Genomic DNA, 17,758 nt, shown 5'->3' on the forward strand with positions numbered 1-17,758 from the left:
GGTATAGTCACTCAACTTCATAGTAAGATTGGGAATCCATCTAGTGCATGTGAGAATGAAACCATCAGCAACCCTTACTCTAAAGCATTCAAACTCATCTGTTAAGTCCTCTCCTTGCCACGAGCCCTTCATCTATAAAGTTATGAGTAGCTCCTATATCCAATAGTGTAACAACCCGCTACCCATTTAAGACCACGTATTCTGAAAGAACCTTCTTTCTGTATACTGGAAAGTTGTGCCATAGGCCTACTATCACCTTGTCCCCTTTTGTGCCAAGATGATTTGATCAACTTTGAATCCTTAAAATTCTCTTCTCAAATCATCTTCTTGCTATGTTGATGCTTGATTGGTTGAAATGGGAGACAAATAAGAGCAAAAAATGTTGAAATTTCACTTTAAAAAGTGTGACTATTATATCCAACCATCAAATAAAAGAATTTGAGCTCAAAACTCTAGAGTCCAAGCCTGAGACTCGGAGAGCCTTGGAGAGTAGTCTTGGAGCAGGATTTGGCCGAGTACTCTCCAAGACTTGGCTAATCTTGATGCGGGAGTCTAGTCGACTCGACTCAGCTAGGACTCAGGAGTTTGTAGAGTTTTGCAGAGTACTCAGAGAGTCTTCAAACTATGCTTTCACTCAAGCTGAAGAGGTGAATGAGAGCCTATTTCATTGCATTGAGAGAAGTTCCCACAGCGCAAAAGGGAAAGGGTTCTTTTGCCATTCTTTGTGTTGTAGACAGTAGTAACACTTCGAGACCAAGTACTTCGAAATTTATGATTGATTTTTGGAGAGTGAGAAATTTTTTGACGTAATACAATGTTGATTAAAAAGAAAAAATCTAGATGAATGGTTAATTTTTTTTGGCAAATATGTTCAGAAAATTAAGAAGGATAGCAATGCACATTTTGAGCCAACCATGTAGTTCATTTGTACATGAGCGTTCTTTAGGTGTGTTTCAACACATTAACTCCAAGAAACACAATCATTTGACTAAAAAACAAATGAATAGTTTGGTTGTTGTCCACCAAAACCTCTGCCTTTGGATGAAAAGAATTCAAGATAACGAAAAGTTGTGTTTCTATTTGTAAATTGAAATTATTGTTTTCTTTGAATAAGCAATTATTATTCTTATTTTGTATAAGCTTTCAACAAATGCTTTTAAACTAATTACATAGGGAGTGTCGAGGATGATAAACCAATTGACATCAATGAAATTGATCTTGACTAGAAATAGTTTGTTGATGAGGAAGACTCAATTGATGAGGATGACCTTGAGATCTTGGGGGAGGCCAATGTATTTCATGAAAAGCAGTAGAATCAACATAGGAATGAGCATAATATTGGAGCTTTATCATTGGGAACCATATTCCCCTAGTGGATTGTCCTTCACAGTAGCTATCCTTCTTAGCTTTGTTTATCTTGTGTTTCTTTGTATTTGGTCTATTTGTAGCTTGACAATTGTATTTTGTAGTTTGTGAATTATTTTGAGTGTTCAAACTTTGAAGCAGAGCCATGTAATAACACACTATATAGTGTGGATTGTAAACAATGATTTCAATCTTAAAGAAAACATCCATATTTCAAAATTATCGGTGCACCTTTCTTTTAATTTCTCTATCTCCCTAACCATGCAACTAGGATGCCTTTAGATATTAAAAAAAATCAATATTTCTAATTTTTGGTAAATATTTTGCATTTTTTAGATTTCTGATATTATCCCAATATTATCCAAAGAAATTGAAAATATCTTTCTCTTTTGGTTTGTCAAAATATTCCCAAGAAAGATGCTTGTTTCTATGATCAGGGCATAAGGTAATGAAAAAGTAAACCATTTTGTAATATCCCTTGTCCAACTAGGAGTGGAAAATGATGTATTCTAACCCAAGGAATATTGTCAAACACATCATATGCAACTTCAAGCTTGCTGGTCTGATTATACAGTCTGATAATCGGAGGTTGAAAGGAGTTTGAGTGCTGCAATTGATGTTGGATCCGCTTCTAGAGAAGCGTGACTGATAGTAGTAATGAAAGGCCAACTGACTTCAACTCTTACATGCATATAAATGACTGAGAATTAATAGCTTCAGCAAGTAGGAATTACGACAAACACTTGGTATGAATTCTCATATAATAATCAAGAGTTCAATCAACATAAGCATTACATCAAACAATTAGCATGCAACTTGTCCCTCCTTTATTACAATAGAAGAGGATCAAATAACCTTTACAAATGTCTTCACCAATGACTAGATACTTGACATCTAATGCTTGGAAAATTCTGAGGACAATGGGCAGCCAAAAATTCACATAAACTACTGAAAATCTAATGAAATTGAATTGCCAAGGAACCTGGTATAAACCGCTGATGTGATGCTTTGAAGAATCAAGCAATGCCCATCCAAGGAAGCTTTCAATATGCAAGTTCGAACTGGATCTTATACCGCCCCTGCTGCTGCCATAGTTGGTCTGAGAACACAATGAAATCTGCATACAAGTACCCAGAATACTCCTTCCAAATGATCAGATTCCCAACTAAAGGACAGCGCCTTTCTCACAATATGATTTTGAGCAATCTTAGGCATCAAATTATGAAAATCGATGGGTTACAAGGGCCACGGACCTGTCACAGCTCGACTCTTCCAGAGTAAATAATGGACACCCAACCACCCTACTAATGGTCCCAAAATTATCGCCTCAGTCTCCTATGAACATTGGAACCAATACCAATCAGAATCGATGCATGTATGGCAAGATATGAGCCAAATCGTGGAATCCAAGGTCTGCAACTTCAGTTGATGATAGGCCCTTATGTCTTTGATCTGCCTCCACAAATCACCAATGAATATCGCCAAGGTGCCAAAGGGATATAGCTATCTTGTTTTGCCCAAAGTATACATCAATAAAGTGACCTTCCCCAGTCTGAAAATCTGAAGCACAACCACGATCTTATATAAATCCTCTTTTACGCTCAATATGAGAAGCTGAAAGTACTCCTCACTCTCTAAGCAACCCCTCGAGAGATCTTTCACCCTCTCAGTTATGCGATCAATTGGGAGTTTTCGTTCCCAAAGACCCTTAGTCTGCAGACACCCACTAGGTTCTACAAAACCAATTAATTCTTCAATCCAAAATCAAGTCTGCTTTCCTTCTCTTACCCTCTTCTATTTAACCTTTTCCATAACCCGTCATGAGACACCTTCTAGAAGGGGGTAGGTACACTTTATTTATTTAATATTATTTAAGTGACTTTTAATTATTTTTAATTTTTATACTTAAGTCACTTTATAATTAAATTAATTAAATATATAGTCATTTTTAATAATTAATATATTTTAATGACTTTATAAGAAATTAATTTCCTTATAACGCCTATTAGCCTAAAGGCTAAAATTGGGGACATTACACATTTTAGATGGGAAAAACAAACAACCATCTTTTCCAGGTGTTTATATTCATGGTATATGACTATAAGCAATGAAAGGGAACCACAAAGATAAGTCCACCATGTTAAGTATCGTTATCAACATATAACCAACCAGATGCTTTGAAACCAAATTCAGTACACTGTTAATTATTAACAGCTAAGCAAGTGTACTTCGAACAGTACTAAATAGTTGTCTTAAGCAACAACCATTGGTCCCAGAAACAGCATTTCCAATATTGGGGTTAGGGCATTGACTTTGTGACAAGTCATCTCTGTCCTAACAAGCATTGTACTGAACACAACCTATACATTAAAAGCATTATTATTTATATTCTTTATAGGTTCATTGTTATGATCTCTGATTCCAATTATTCTTTCATACTGCAACAAGGAGTTTCGTCGTGTAGATTAAAGCAAACATATATTGTACAGTTGCCTTTGCATAGGTTCATTGTTATAAATGTGATTCCAATTATGCTTTTTAATTGCAACTAATAGTTTCGCAATGTTGATTTTACAACAAACATATATGGTACAGTGACCTTTGTAAAGCAAGGTCAAGTTGAATTAGATATAGTTGTTGACAACAAGGCAATACATTATCTTGCAAGATCTCCATGCCAAACATGACATGTAGCACAACAATAACAAACTATACAACAGTATGAGGAAAGGTGTCATCAGCAAGAAGAGGAACAGTCTAAGACAAACAATGAATCCAAAATAATTAATGTCATTGAGCCTAAACAATGGTGGTAGAAGACAACATGGGTAGGGAGGGGATAATGAAATTAAACATTGATTCATTAAATATCGTGCAAAATTGATTCTGCGTTCAGTATCAGCCAGAAAGAAGAGACCTTATATTTGAGGTTTTTTGAGCTGTGTGGTATATACAATTTATTACTTTGCATTACAGATAAAAAAGAAACTCTATCGATATTTGATTCCTTGCCGTGCATCTGACAAACCAGTACCAGAAAAATAATGGCTTAGTAATTTATTGAACAAAATTCCAGAGTTGACAGGAATTTTTATATATAACATAACATTTTCTCAACAAACTTGTGAAAATGGTGAGCGATTCTTTGTGTATTCTTCATATTCAAGCAAAATAAATAATCTCGCAATGTTCACAAGCACAAAAGTAGTTAGGAGAAACAAAATTGACATATGTCACAAAGCAAAAATGCACAAATGCACAATTAGAAACACCCATTTCAGAATCAACAGAGACAAGTATCCACAAAACCTTACCGTCTCCAACTCATCAAAATAGTTAAGTTTACTACGTAGTGCCTCAGCAAATTCAACGAGTTTTTCTTTCTCCAATACCTGCCATTGTTAAAAACAAATGGTCAAGTTTTGCATTTTTTGTATAGTCCCTCCACACAAATGAATATATTTAATTATCTCAAATATGGTAGAAAATAAGAGTATTTACAAGTCTTTCACAAGCATCGTGCAAGGTTTTTGTCTTTGTAGCAACTGCTTGATGCTGGGCTTGCAAATCATCAAATTGAGTGAGTGTGCTGTCCACCTATAGCAGAAACAAAACAGAGAGATATGTAGGCCACATGAGATGATAACTGATGAAAAGAATTCAAATTATCAACATCTCAACTACAATGTTCACTCAAAGTAAATGTCAAGGAACCCTCCATATACCTGATGAAGTATTTGGTCACATGTTAGTAAGTGTTGTGTCAATGTGTTCACATAATGACGATATTTCTCCTCTGTCTGCAGAAAAAATTAGTATACATAAAATCATTTGACAATTGACCAAAGAAAACTCAAACTAAACATAATCACATAGAAGCATAATTCACAGTTCACCATTTTTGTTGATTGCTAATAAAACAAATGTCCCAATTCTAACCTCTGATTTCATGGCAGACTCCAAGTCTGTAAACCATTTGTAGAACTGCGAGACGAAAAGATGGTCAATTACACAAAACTGGAAAAAAGCAAAATTGAAACTATTGATTTCAATAATGAACAATCTAATTCCTAAAAAATGCTTTAAGAAAGCAAGAGTTATTTTATGATTATCTATCTGATGAATAAAACAATGATCAATATATAAGATAGCAAAAGCATTTTGGAAGAGGATTATAACAAAATATAATAGCATTTTTGTTGGATCCCTTAAGCAGGCTGATGGATGCAAGATGAATGTTTCCATAATTTGCAGTGTCTAATAGCATACTATATGTTATCTTAGTGTCATATTATTACAATGGACATTTAGTAGGTTTAGAAAGTCATATGTACTTTAAGTACTTTTTATAATAATATCACTTTGGTAATGTAATAATATAACTTTGGTACACTTAAACTATTTTGGGTTCTTGTCACGACTCCACCATGAACAAGAAGGCACACACTTGGAAAATCATCTTAACCTAAGACTTCACGATTTGCCCATAAAAGTGGATACAGGCCAGTGACCTACAGCAGTATTGAGGCAGCAATCACCACCAATAATCGAGTGGATTGCTCTGATTCTATAGCAGATTAAATAACACATAATGCTCAAGGCACCCCTGTCACCATAGAGATTAATACAAACACTTCTGGCTAATAAAAGATGATTTCCTTTGTGTGATCTGTTGAAGCTAGCAACCTCGATTAATGAGGTATGATTATTAAGGAATGATTTCATCTTAACAAATGAAACCACCGAAAGTGAAGGAGCAAAGGTCATAAAGGAAGAAGGCATCAATTGGAAGAATTGCATTCAGATTAAGGGACACAACCTCTCGCTCCCCTTTGAAGATATAAAAGACCACTCAGCGCTGAAAGGAAGGACATAGAAGAGGAGACAAGGAAATCAATGGAAGAAGACAGATTGAAGTATCTGCAGCGACCACTACAAAGAACACAAATACAGACCAAGGGAAGATCATTGTGAGCAGCAAATGTGAACTGGATCAAACCTAAACAGATCAGGTCTAGGACCACAATATCAACAGACAATAATTCTAATAATTTATCTTGTGGGCAAAATCTAGGGTAAATCAAGAAGAGTACATTACACATGGTATCGGAGCACCATTCCTGCCAGCCTGATGTAATGTCCCCTTTTTAACAGACACGAGGTGATTTGTCGTTAGCCCTTTTTGCCATGGTCCTGAGGGCTAAACAAGACCTTACAGGGATCATTGATGGATTTGGCCAAGGCAATTTCAGTTGCAGGCCAATCGGAGGTGATTTGACAGGTTTTCCAGAAACTTACTATTTATAGCAAGTCAATTTGGGCTCAGTGACTGGTAAATTTTGAAGCAATTTTGGTTGACAATATTTTGGTGCATTTTATACCTCACCTAGATTGCAAATTTAATGGGCCATTACTTAATTGGGCAAAAAAAAATTAAAAGTTCCTAAAGTTAAATTTAAATATTTAACTTTAGTGATTTATTTAATACTGGGATTATAGCTAATAGGCAAAAATTTAGAGTCCCCTTCTTTTTGGAGACATAAGGGATAATAATCTTTCCTTTATCCCACATTTGTGGTGTCTTGGGAAATGTGCCCATCTGAAATCATAAATAGAGCATTTAATGAAGATTTGGGATATCTTGGAAATTGTGAAATTCTTGAAGATTGTGAGTTCTGGAATACAGTTCCGGAAACCTTGGCTTTTGGGGACGAAATCCCTCAATAGCAACATTTCCCACACCTGTGCAACACCAGGCCTGAGAAATTACCAAAACAAAATTGCAGTGAACGTGCAGCTTGGAAAAGTATGCTTCTACACAGGTTGGAGTTCTGCCAGAGGTAGACGTGGGAATATTGCAGTGATTTCTTAGCATGGGATTGAATATCTCTTCACAAGTCGAAGATTGCCTGGTATAGCCGTGGAGTTCTCTGTCTAATATAAGTCGAGGAGTAAAAAGGCGTTCTGGTTGCAAACTATACTGGGGTGTCAGTTTTAAGGAAGAACACTAGCAGCAGTGATTAGCAAGTCAACCAAACCAGCGTTGAAGCTTGTGGTCAGACTGTGCGATTGGAGAGATTATAAGACATCATTGACTAAGGCTGTGGTTATTACACATTGAGGGTTATTTGCTGATCTGTTACATTGTTTCAGGCCATGGTGAACAGCTTAAGTCACACGGTTTTTTATCAGTCACTCTGTGGGCGTTGAAAGGGGAGTTAGGGGTGCGACTGGAGCTGTGGTAGAATGCTGCCAACTGTGCATAAGGTGTTACTAAACAGGAAATCTGGGACGTAGCAAGTGACTGGGTCGTGGTCATTCCAGCAGTGAGGAGCCGGCAACTAACCAACAGGATTAAACCAGGTTCTTAGCTGCCATTTGAGATGTATTTTGATCATTTACATGGTGCTGTAATAGAGAATGATCTGAGATTTAATACTGTTTGGACTGCGACTTATAGTTTCATATAGTTGATTTCTCAGTATTTCTTGGAAAAGATTAATTTGTATGTTCATGTTGCTTATATACAAAATTGGTAAAATGGAATGTACGAATGCAAAACATTAAAACCCAAACGCACCAGGGCCCAACTAAACCACAGTCACATTCAAGTAGGGAAAAAATCAGAACTAAAATGTTATGTATGCCAACTGTTTGACGGAATACCATTAGCAAGTTTGATAAGGAAATTTTAACAAACAGGCCAGTCTATTACACCTGGGAGGACATTACAAATCAGTCAAAGATAGCAACAATCATCATTATGGACAGCAAATTAATAATAAGGCACAGATCTGTATATTCATGGCAGCGCTGAGGCAAACTTAAATTGGCTGACTCCAAAATCATTGATACCTACAACTATGACAGAGATCTCAGTATAGAAAGGCAAGCGCTTCTACAATTATAGAAAGGAAATGTGTATGATGATTAAATTAAAGACTAAAGAATAGAATAATATGCAGCGATGATAGCATAAAACCAAGAACAGCGATTAATTCATATACAAGGCAACAGCAGCGACTTGATACGATATGGTTGAGCGATTCATGAATAAGAAATAGAAATTAATAACAAAGTGTGAATTCTTAAGAGGTTGATAATGCAGCTGTTCTATTAGAATAAACAAACTACTAATAGCTGTGATTTTGCTGAAGGTATGACTTATTATTAAGAGATGCAACCTATGAAAAAGACGCCTCCCTTGAAGAATGAAGAGTGATGTCTTTTGAAAATAGGCTCCCTTGGTAAAGGTATAAATGGAGATTGTAAATTATAGTTAAGGGTGTGTATTGTGGAGTGTGATGTGTGTGAATGAAAAGAAGAAAGATCATTTTAGAAGAAAATAAAGAAGTACAGCAACGAAAATTAATAAGAAGGGAATTATATGAAAGCAGCAATAGACATTAATAGAAGAAGAGAGCCCTTTTTTACTTCTCTTTTGTGGCCTTCTAGCAAGGTTTGCTCATCTTCCTCGAGTACTTTAATTTTTGCTTGTTATGCAGGTTCGCTAGGGCAATGGAGGCCATTTTTTTCTCACAGGATTGTGATGCCACTATTCAAGACTTGTAATCAGGGTATGAGGCTGCAATTTGTTCCTAAATCTTAACCTAACGAACATAAGGATTTCACAGTCCATGAGATAGAGCAAGAAGCTTCTGGAAAAACAAACACTGTATGGTTAGAAAAATGATAAGATCGCACAATAAAAACATGAGATGCTGAGAGGGCACATGCAAAATAATACATTCTAATGGAAGTAGATAAATAAAATATGATAGATGGTGTAGAAAGAACTTTTCCATTAAAAAAAGTGTGATTAAATAGTTAAAAGGTACATGGGCAAAGAAAAAATTCACTTAAAGAACTCTGGTTAAGATCAATATTTTTCTCTTTCAAAGGTGCATTGTGAACAAGTAGATGGGGTTACCTTGAGCTCCCCGCTTTTTCTGATTGTAGTGAACCTTTCCATGGATTTCTTTGAATAGAAACCCCTTAACTTTCTCCCTCTCAAATAGAGATTATAGAAGTGTTACACTGATGACACAAATCTTAGTTGGCAACATGGTTTTGACAAAATTGAAGAACTTTATTCTCATCTAAACAATATGACAAATAGCCTAAAGTTCAAAGTTAGAAAATGATTAAAAGCTCCCTTTCTTTAACATTTTTCTCCATACAAAACCTGATGGTTCCATTGTGTTTCAAGTGTATTGGAAAACTACAGACATTGACCTCTAACTACATGCATCTCCTCATCACCATCCAGCCCAAAGAGCAGGTGTTTTAAAGATGCTTGCAACAAGATTTTTTCATGTCTACAATGATGTGCAATCGGAACAAGAAATCTCTCACTTAAATAAGATTTTAGAAATCATGATTACTAAGATAACCACATTGCAAGGGCATTCAAACAAACTAGAAAATTTAGGAGATTATCAATAGGGTTGACAACTCAAAGGACACCCTTCTTGTTTGTCTCCCCTATGTTGAAGGCATCTAGAATAAGATGTCTAAAATCTAAAAGAAAAAGACATCCTAACTTCATTTTAACCTCTGAAGAAAGTTTAAGAATTTGATTTGTCTCCTAAAGGATCAAAGATAACCTCTCCACGACTCAAAAAGTATAAAATTAAATGTTCATGTATCAAAGTGTATATTGGTAAGACTAGTGATGCTCCTAGCATCAAGATCACGAAGCATAGTGCAAACATCAAGCTTGACTGCACTGAAAGATTTGTTCTTAGCATTACAAAGAATTCATCCACAACAAGACACTACATCCACTTAGAGGCATAATGTTCCCTTGTTGAAATAGGATTTATTAATAAATAATATTAATAAATTAAAATATAAAAGAATTAAAATAAAAATTAATATAATTAAAATTTAGTTAAGTTTTATGAATGATCAAAAGGCATGAAATGAAAAGTTGTGACTCCCTCAAACATGAGATATAAAAGGGAGAGAAGAGAACTTCATTTGGAAAAAAAGGGGAAAAGGGAAGAAAGAAGGGAGCAAAGGAATTAAGGAAGCATTAATGGGAAGAAGATAAGGAAGTGACTCTTTCAAAGAGGCAGCAATGATGAAAGGTTGTGACCCTTTCGAAGGGTGGTAATTGTGAAAGGTTGTGACCATTAAGAAGATGTGTGACTCTCCCTCACATTGGAGGATATAAAATGGAGAAGTTTTCATTTGAGAAGGTAGGATCCATGGAACAGAACAAAACATCTGAAGCGTTAAAATTAGATTTAGGAGCAGACCTAAACCATAATTATAAGAAAATCTGGAAGAATGACATGAACATTTATCAAAGAGATCAGAACACAAATACAAATCTGCAAACAATAATAAAGCAGGCATCGAAGAAAAATAAGAGGAAACATTAAATCAATAACCAGAGAATCAGACCTGATGGAATAGAAAGGATTCTCGTATACACGTATATATCTGAGTATAGGTAGCAGATCAGATTGATATAAAAAGCAGACCTGTGCATTTAAAGAGCGAAACAACATCTCATTGAATGTTTCCAAATTACTACAGCAGACTGAATATACATAACTGCAAAAATTCTACAAGTATGTTGGGCAAGATTTAGTGTCCTCCCAAAAGGGGACATTACAAGTGGTATCAGAGCATGTTCCTTCCAGCCTGAGGGAAATTAGTTAATGCAATGAAGTTAACGAGCTTTAGGGGCTATTGAAAGAAAAAGGAAGAAAGCCAATTGCATAATATAGAGGCAATGTTCAACAGTGAAACAAAAGGAAATCCAAGTAAGAAAACAAGGTACGATGAGGACGATCTTAAGAACATCCAAGATGTTGATGTTTATAGCATCGGTCAGTATTCTTCCCTAAACTGACAGTACAAATCTAAATGTCTAATTGGCCTTCTGGCCTTAGACATTTTATGGATCGATTTATATGTATTTATGTGCACCGATTTAATATATATATCCTTGCCGATTTTGTATTTGTAAATATAATTAATTGTTAATCCCGCCACCCTTGGTGAAAAAGATGGGTTAGTTATAATGTAACCGATACTTGGTGAAGAGGCGTTTTGATTAATGGAAAAGCCAACCTTTGGAGAAGGCGTGTTGCTTGGCGTCACCCATGCATGGATATATAGATCCGTTCCTCCTCACTTCCAAGGCATCGAATTATTATTATCCTCCAGCAGTTTGGATCACAAGCAGATAGTATTCATCAGCAAGCCAATCATCCATCAGCAGTGATATATCCATCTACAGCAGATCGTATCTCAGTCTTAAGAGTCTACATTCGCACAGCAGATTGCATCATATACAGTGAGCAGATTGTATTACATATAAACAGCAGATCGTATACATTCTGCAAAGTTCGTGGTTTGCAGATTGGATTGTGCAATCAATTGATTGATTCTGCTTCAAGGAGTGAAGCTAATCTATTGTAAAGACATCTTACATATTAATAAATATAATAAGGAACTTTGTTGCTGAGTTTTTAACCTTCAAGAGCTTTTCCCAGGATAATATCTGTGCAATTGTGTGAATTGTTGTTTATCTAATCTGATCACTAAATTTAACACAAGCAAGAGAAGAAGGGACAATAAACAAATGGAGCTTTGTGCAGGAGCCAATCTAGTAATTATGGCGCCCTTACATCCTCAAGATCTATGGGACATATTAAGCAAATGTTTGAAACGTATTGGAGAAAGTTTACAACACATCAATGCGCATACAAGAGCAGAAAGATCGGGGTTAGGCCTGTTGATGTGTTTTTTAGGCACATGCAAACACAGAATAAAATACCCAAAAGTATTTTTTCCTCTCTTGATCAGAGTCTCTCAAATGCTGAAGATTTGCATAAGGATCACTTGAGACAACTCCAAGGTTCCTAATATGTCGGGTCACGACATGTGGATAAGCATAGTTGGTCATTGTGATCGTTGTTCCTCCAAGGGGTCTTACGTTGCACATGAATGCTTGAATTGCTGGAACTTGATTCTATCTACTTGCATGGAGAATAAAAAAAGGGCAAAAGGCATAGGGTTTAGGAAGACTACGCTACTCTTAAGAATGTAAGAGAAGAGTGAATGATTCGATGGAATCCTACTAGGCAAGGTCTCACCATCAAGTCGAACGATTTAACACAAGCTCAATGCAATCTTCTAAGGTGCAATTCAAAAATGTTCAAATCATTATCATCAAACACTGATTACCATTCAAATTAATGCATAAGCAATGGACGTATAACAATTGAAGTTAAGCTCATATAATTCCAATTGACCACACAAGGCACTCTTACAATCAGCAAGAGGCTAGTGGTATGGACTAAATGGACTCCATGCAAATGGATTCAACAATTTCCCCCATTCAATCTAATCAACATGAAAGTAAATGAGAAGTAGAAACCATGGGACTTGTTGAAATAACACATTTCACCATAACGTCAATGAAAAGAGTATCTCCATTTACAAGTCTTAACAACAATTCCTCCTTCTCCTAAGCTATACTATTAACCTTTACAAATGAAGAGCTTGAGCTTTATATAGAGAGCTCACTCTAATGAATGATCTGGATTGATTCACAATCAACAGTCGAGATTACAAGATGAAAACCCTAATTAAGGTTTGTTAAGACAACTCCCTCTGGGCAATGAGAAAATTACATTTAGGTTCAATGTTGAATGTGAACCAATAGAAAACGGGGGTAGGTACATTGGAGTTTGTGCCATCATGGACGAGTCAAGTACATTGCATCTAGACATGCTGATGTAGGACTTCTCTGATTGGAGTAGTGACTGGGATGACACCTCAACTTGTACTTTGTGGACTGGATTCATCATCATGAATGAGTATTGAATAACATTTCTTGATACTCAACATTATCAAGCTTCAGCAGTGATGATTATGATCTTCTAACTTTGATTAACTCTTCTGAAACTATCCTCTTGAATGTCTCAATCATGGCGGTGCAAGGTGTAGATGTTGACTTCCTCTTAGTTTTGGATCTTGATACTGCCTTGGAATGAACCCTTGATGTCATAGCTGCTTATTCACTCTTTTGAAACTCTTTCTTTGTGATTCCCTTCATGTTGTTGATTCTCTCACACGCATCCTTGGATGTGTGGATCATATTCTTGTATAAGTGAATGCTTCTTGTGTAGTCACCTTCCTTGATGTCCTTGTATTTGCCAATGAAGTCCTCTTGAAGACATCTTCCTTGTATCTTGACCTTGATGTTGAAATTTCCTCCTTGGGATACTTGTTCTGATCTTCCTCCAACCTGATCCCTTTGATTTTTTTCTTTACCTCTTGCAAAGCAAACAAATGGGTATCAAACACACATGATATATAACCTTTACATACTCTCAATTTGACATGATCTCCCATTTTATGTGTTGCGGGTCTGATATGTGTTTCTATAGGGGAGGTCGCTCCTCTTGATGACTGAATTCGCTGTCTTTGTGATAGAGTTCGCTGATGATGTGCTTCCTTGCAGATTAAATTCGCTGTCTTGCTGATCAGATTTGCTGATGATGTTGATTGGGATCGCTGGTCTGCTCTTGAAATTTGCTGCTAGAGAGGAAATTCGCTTTGGATTGATGATTAAATGAATGCTTGAAGTCTCCTTATATAGGCGCTTGAAGGAAAGGATTTGTCCTTTTAGGGTGAAGGCCAACTTATTACTTCACTTAAAACCTTTTTGCTTGGCACCAAATGTATTTGCAATTGCTAGCCATTGACATTGAGCAAATTCACTCCTAAAGGGGAGCAAAGAAAGAACTTTTCGCTCCAAGAAAGGAGCAATGGAACAAGAATTCGCTCCATCCTCAATACAATGGAAGTTCACTCTTGAACATAGGCAAAGGAAGTAGGATTCACTTCAATATCAAGGCAATGGAAGCTAAAATCGCTTCAACTTAGGAGCAATGGAAGTGGAAACTCAACTCACTTAGCCAAATTTTATCAATTTCACCTTCTTATGCCTCAAGATTATCATTTCTCCTATGCGGAATGTTTCAAATTATCACCAAAATTGCTTAGGGAGAATTTTCGCTCTCAAGGAGAAGCAAAGAAAGGCAATTTCGCTCCCAATGAGGAGCAATGGAAGCATAATTCGCTCCTAAAGAGGAGCAAAGGAAATTTTTTGATACTTAACCAAATTTTCGTCCTCCTCCTTCATTGCAACATTTCATTTCCTTCACATTTTTATCCTCGTGTACAAAATCATTAAATCACCTTCATCAAATGCTTTGAGGATGATTTCGCTCTAAGATTGGGGCAATAGAAGTGAAATTCGCTCCTGGAGGGGAGCAATGGAAGAACATTTCGCTCCAAGGAGAAGGCAATGGAAATGACCACTCCAATTGAGGAGCAATAGAAATAGCCTCCAATTTGACACTTAACTCCTTTTTACCCATTTCTTCCATTCCATCAACTCGAATGCATTGAATCCTCTTAATGTGAGGCTCTAGAAGCAAATTTGCTCTCATGGGAGAGCGAAGGAAGCATATTTCGCTCCTAAGCAAGAGCATGGAAATGAACTCAAGTTCATCCTCTAGCTTGGTCTTTTCAACTCATGCCTTAGGTTTCGCTTTCATGCACAAAAAGATTATCAAAAGCCCTCAATGAATGCCTTAGAGATGATTTCGCTCCTAACCAAGGGCAATAGAAGGGAAATTTGCTCCCAAAGGAGAGCAATGGAAGTGTTTTTTATAAATGATGTTCAATTTACATTCAATATGCAAGTTATATTCTATTAAAATAATCTTGTTGTATTTATTATTGCCTTAATGTATAAATCTGACTATCTTCTTGTTTGTGGCAGGTGAGAGGAGCATTTAATATTTTCTATGTCCTATCTCACGAATGCCACTCAATATAAGTATATAACAAATGGGGCACGGTCAAGCAATGCCTTGATCAGTCATGACCAATCAAGACATTACTTGATCGTGCCTCTTTGTTTATACTAAACAAATGCATGTTCAACGTTAATGCCAATCGGTGTGGGAGTAGTATTACAACCGATGTCTATCGGTGTTTGCTCAATGCTAACAGCCGATAGTTATCGGCGTGTTAGCCTTAACAACCGATAACTATCGGTGTAGGCTTAACACCCGATAACTATCGGTGACCTTTGTTATAATGCCACCCGATATATTATATGCAACCCGATATATTAATCGGTGTTTTCATTAATCATTTATTTATCATTATATATGTTAATCGATATACATCTAAATACAAGATTTATTAATCGATGAACATAAACAAAATGCATAGTATGATTATCAATGAATAGGTTATTTATATGCAAATGTAGAATGGCTATCAAAGCGGAATTAATTGCTTGAAGGTTTTATCATGGTTATCGATATGATAAATGATTGAATGAGAGACTTCATTTATCTCTCATTTGATCATTTATCTTATCGAACCTATCATGCATTAACACTCCCTCTTAGCTAGGTAAGATGAATGTAGACAATATATTCAAGCATCACAATTCAATTGATAGTTAGCATTTTAAACATTCTTAGGAAATCATACCACCTAATCATATGATATGAAGTATCACCTAAACACGTGATACTGAAGTTCATCACATCAATTTTGTGATTGACAGGATATCACCTAAGCATGTGATATCAGTATTGCCTACACACGCAATACTTAAGGATAATCATATGAGAAAGATTAATTTCTCACCTTATCCAAGTTGTGATATGTGCACTAACACTTTATACAGATGTTTTATCACAACACAATCATGGCACATCCATGACACACCAGAGATCCAACATGATAACTGGTTTGGACATTATAAGATCGTCACCTTATAATGTCCCCATACAAGTGTTCACTATCTTGAGAGATCGTACCTCTTAGATATGAACCCAAGGGATAGAATCCAAAAATTGTCCTAACATGACAAAGAGGTTTACATGTTAAACATCTTATATGTATGCAATTATAGATTACAAAGCAAATTACCTTTCTATCATACCTAAACCTTTTCTGAAGTGATCAACCTTCACTCTGGAAAGGGGTTTGGTCAAAATGTCTGCAGTTTGATCTCCTGTACAAACATATTCCAGTTGGATTGCGTTCCTATCTACCATATCTCGCACATTGTGGTATGGAATCTCAATGTGCTTGGATCTGTCATGAAACACTGGGTTTACTGAAAGTTTTATGCAGCTCTGTTTGTCACAGTGTATAACGGTGGGTTTCATAGGTTCCCCAAACAACCCCACAAGCAACTTTCTAAGCAATACTGCCTCTCGGGCAGCTATAGAAGCTGCAATGTATTCTGCCTCAGTGGAGCTTTGAGCTACAGAAGACTGCTTCCTGCTGATCCAAGATATCATAGCTGAACCTAGACCGAAGCAACACCTTGAAGTGCTTTTCCTGTCTGTCACACTTCCAGCCCAATCTGAATCTGTAAATCCATGTAGGTCTATATCAACTTTCTCATATTTGAGACCAAGGTTTAGGGTACCTTGTAGGTATCTCATAATGTGTTTTACTGCAACCAAGTGTATCTCCTTCGGTTCACACATAAACTGACTTAGAGCATTAACTGCATAACAGATATTTGGTCTTGTATTTACCAGGTACATCAGGGATCCAATCATCTGCCTGTATTGAGTAGGATCGGTGGGTTGTGACTCTGCTGCTGCTTCTTTAAGTTTATGTAAGTTGGTTTCCATAGGAGAGGTCATGGGTCTACAGTTCAGCATTCTAAATCTCTTCAAAATATCCAAGGTGTACTTTCCTTGGTTTAGTATAATGTTGTAAGAATTCTGCCATACTTCCAATCCTAGGAAGTAATGAGGGAGTCCTAAGTCCTTCATATCAAATTCTTTTGATAGATCATTCTTGCATTGAACTATAAGGTGGTCATTTCCTGTGATTAATAAGTCATCAACATATAAGATCAATATTAGCATATCACCTTTATTTCTTTTGTAGTAGAGATTAGGATCTGCATCATTTTTGGAGAAGCCTAGTCCTGAGAGATAGGTGTCAATTCTTTCATACCAGGCCCTGGGAGCCTGTTTGAGCACATAGAGAGCTTTCTTGAGTCTACACACATGAGACTCTGCATCATGAATTTCAAACCCTTCAAGTTGCTCTAGGTAGACTTCTTCTGAGATCTCACCATTTAGAAAGGCTGTCTTAACATCCATTTGGTGTAACTTCCATCCTTTTGCTGCTGCAATGGCTAATACAGCTCTTACTGATGTATACCTGGCAACAGGTGCAAAGGTTTCTTCATAATCTATTCCCTCCCTTTGTGAGAAGCCTCCGACTACAAATCTGGCCTTGTGTTTTTCAATACTGCCGTCTGCAGCATGTTTGATTTTGAACAGCCATTTGGATGAAACCACAGATTTCT

At 36.4% G+C, this 17,758-nt stretch overlaps 1 protein-coding gene across 7 annotated transcripts in view; it reads right to left on the minus strand.

Annotated features, from left to right (window-relative positions):
• The window catches only part of LOC131072078 (conserved oligomeric Golgi complex subunit 3), a 194,962-nt gene that overhangs the window by 151,479 nt on the left and 25,725 nt on the right, over positions 1 to 17,758 (minus strand). For 6 of the 7 annotated variants that reach the window (XM_058008104.2, XM_058008105.2, XM_058008106.2 and 3 more), the window contains exons 6-9: positions 5,305 to 5,349; positions 5,091 to 5,165; positions 4,867 to 4,962; positions 4,680 to 4,757 (exon numbers count right to left, since the gene is read on the minus strand). In XM_058008104.2, coding sequence (XP_057864087.2) covers positions 4,680 to 4,757; positions 4,867 to 4,962; positions 5,091 to 5,165; positions 5,305 to 5,349 — 294 coding nt within the window. Of the gene's footprint in view, positions 1 to 4,679; positions 4,758 to 4,866; positions 4,963 to 5,090; positions 5,166 to 5,304; positions 5,350 to 9,295; positions 9,403 to 17,758 lie in introns of all 7 variants that reach the window. The other variant, XM_058008111.2, reaches the window with a different exon arrangement.

This window comes from Cryptomeria japonica, chromosome 3 (assembly GCF_030272615.1).
Source record: "Cryptomeria japonica chromosome 3, Sugi_1.0, whole genome shotgun sequence".
Lineage (NCBI taxonomy): Eukaryota > Viridiplantae > Streptophyta > Pinopsida > Cupressales > Cupressaceae > Cryptomeria > Cryptomeria japonica.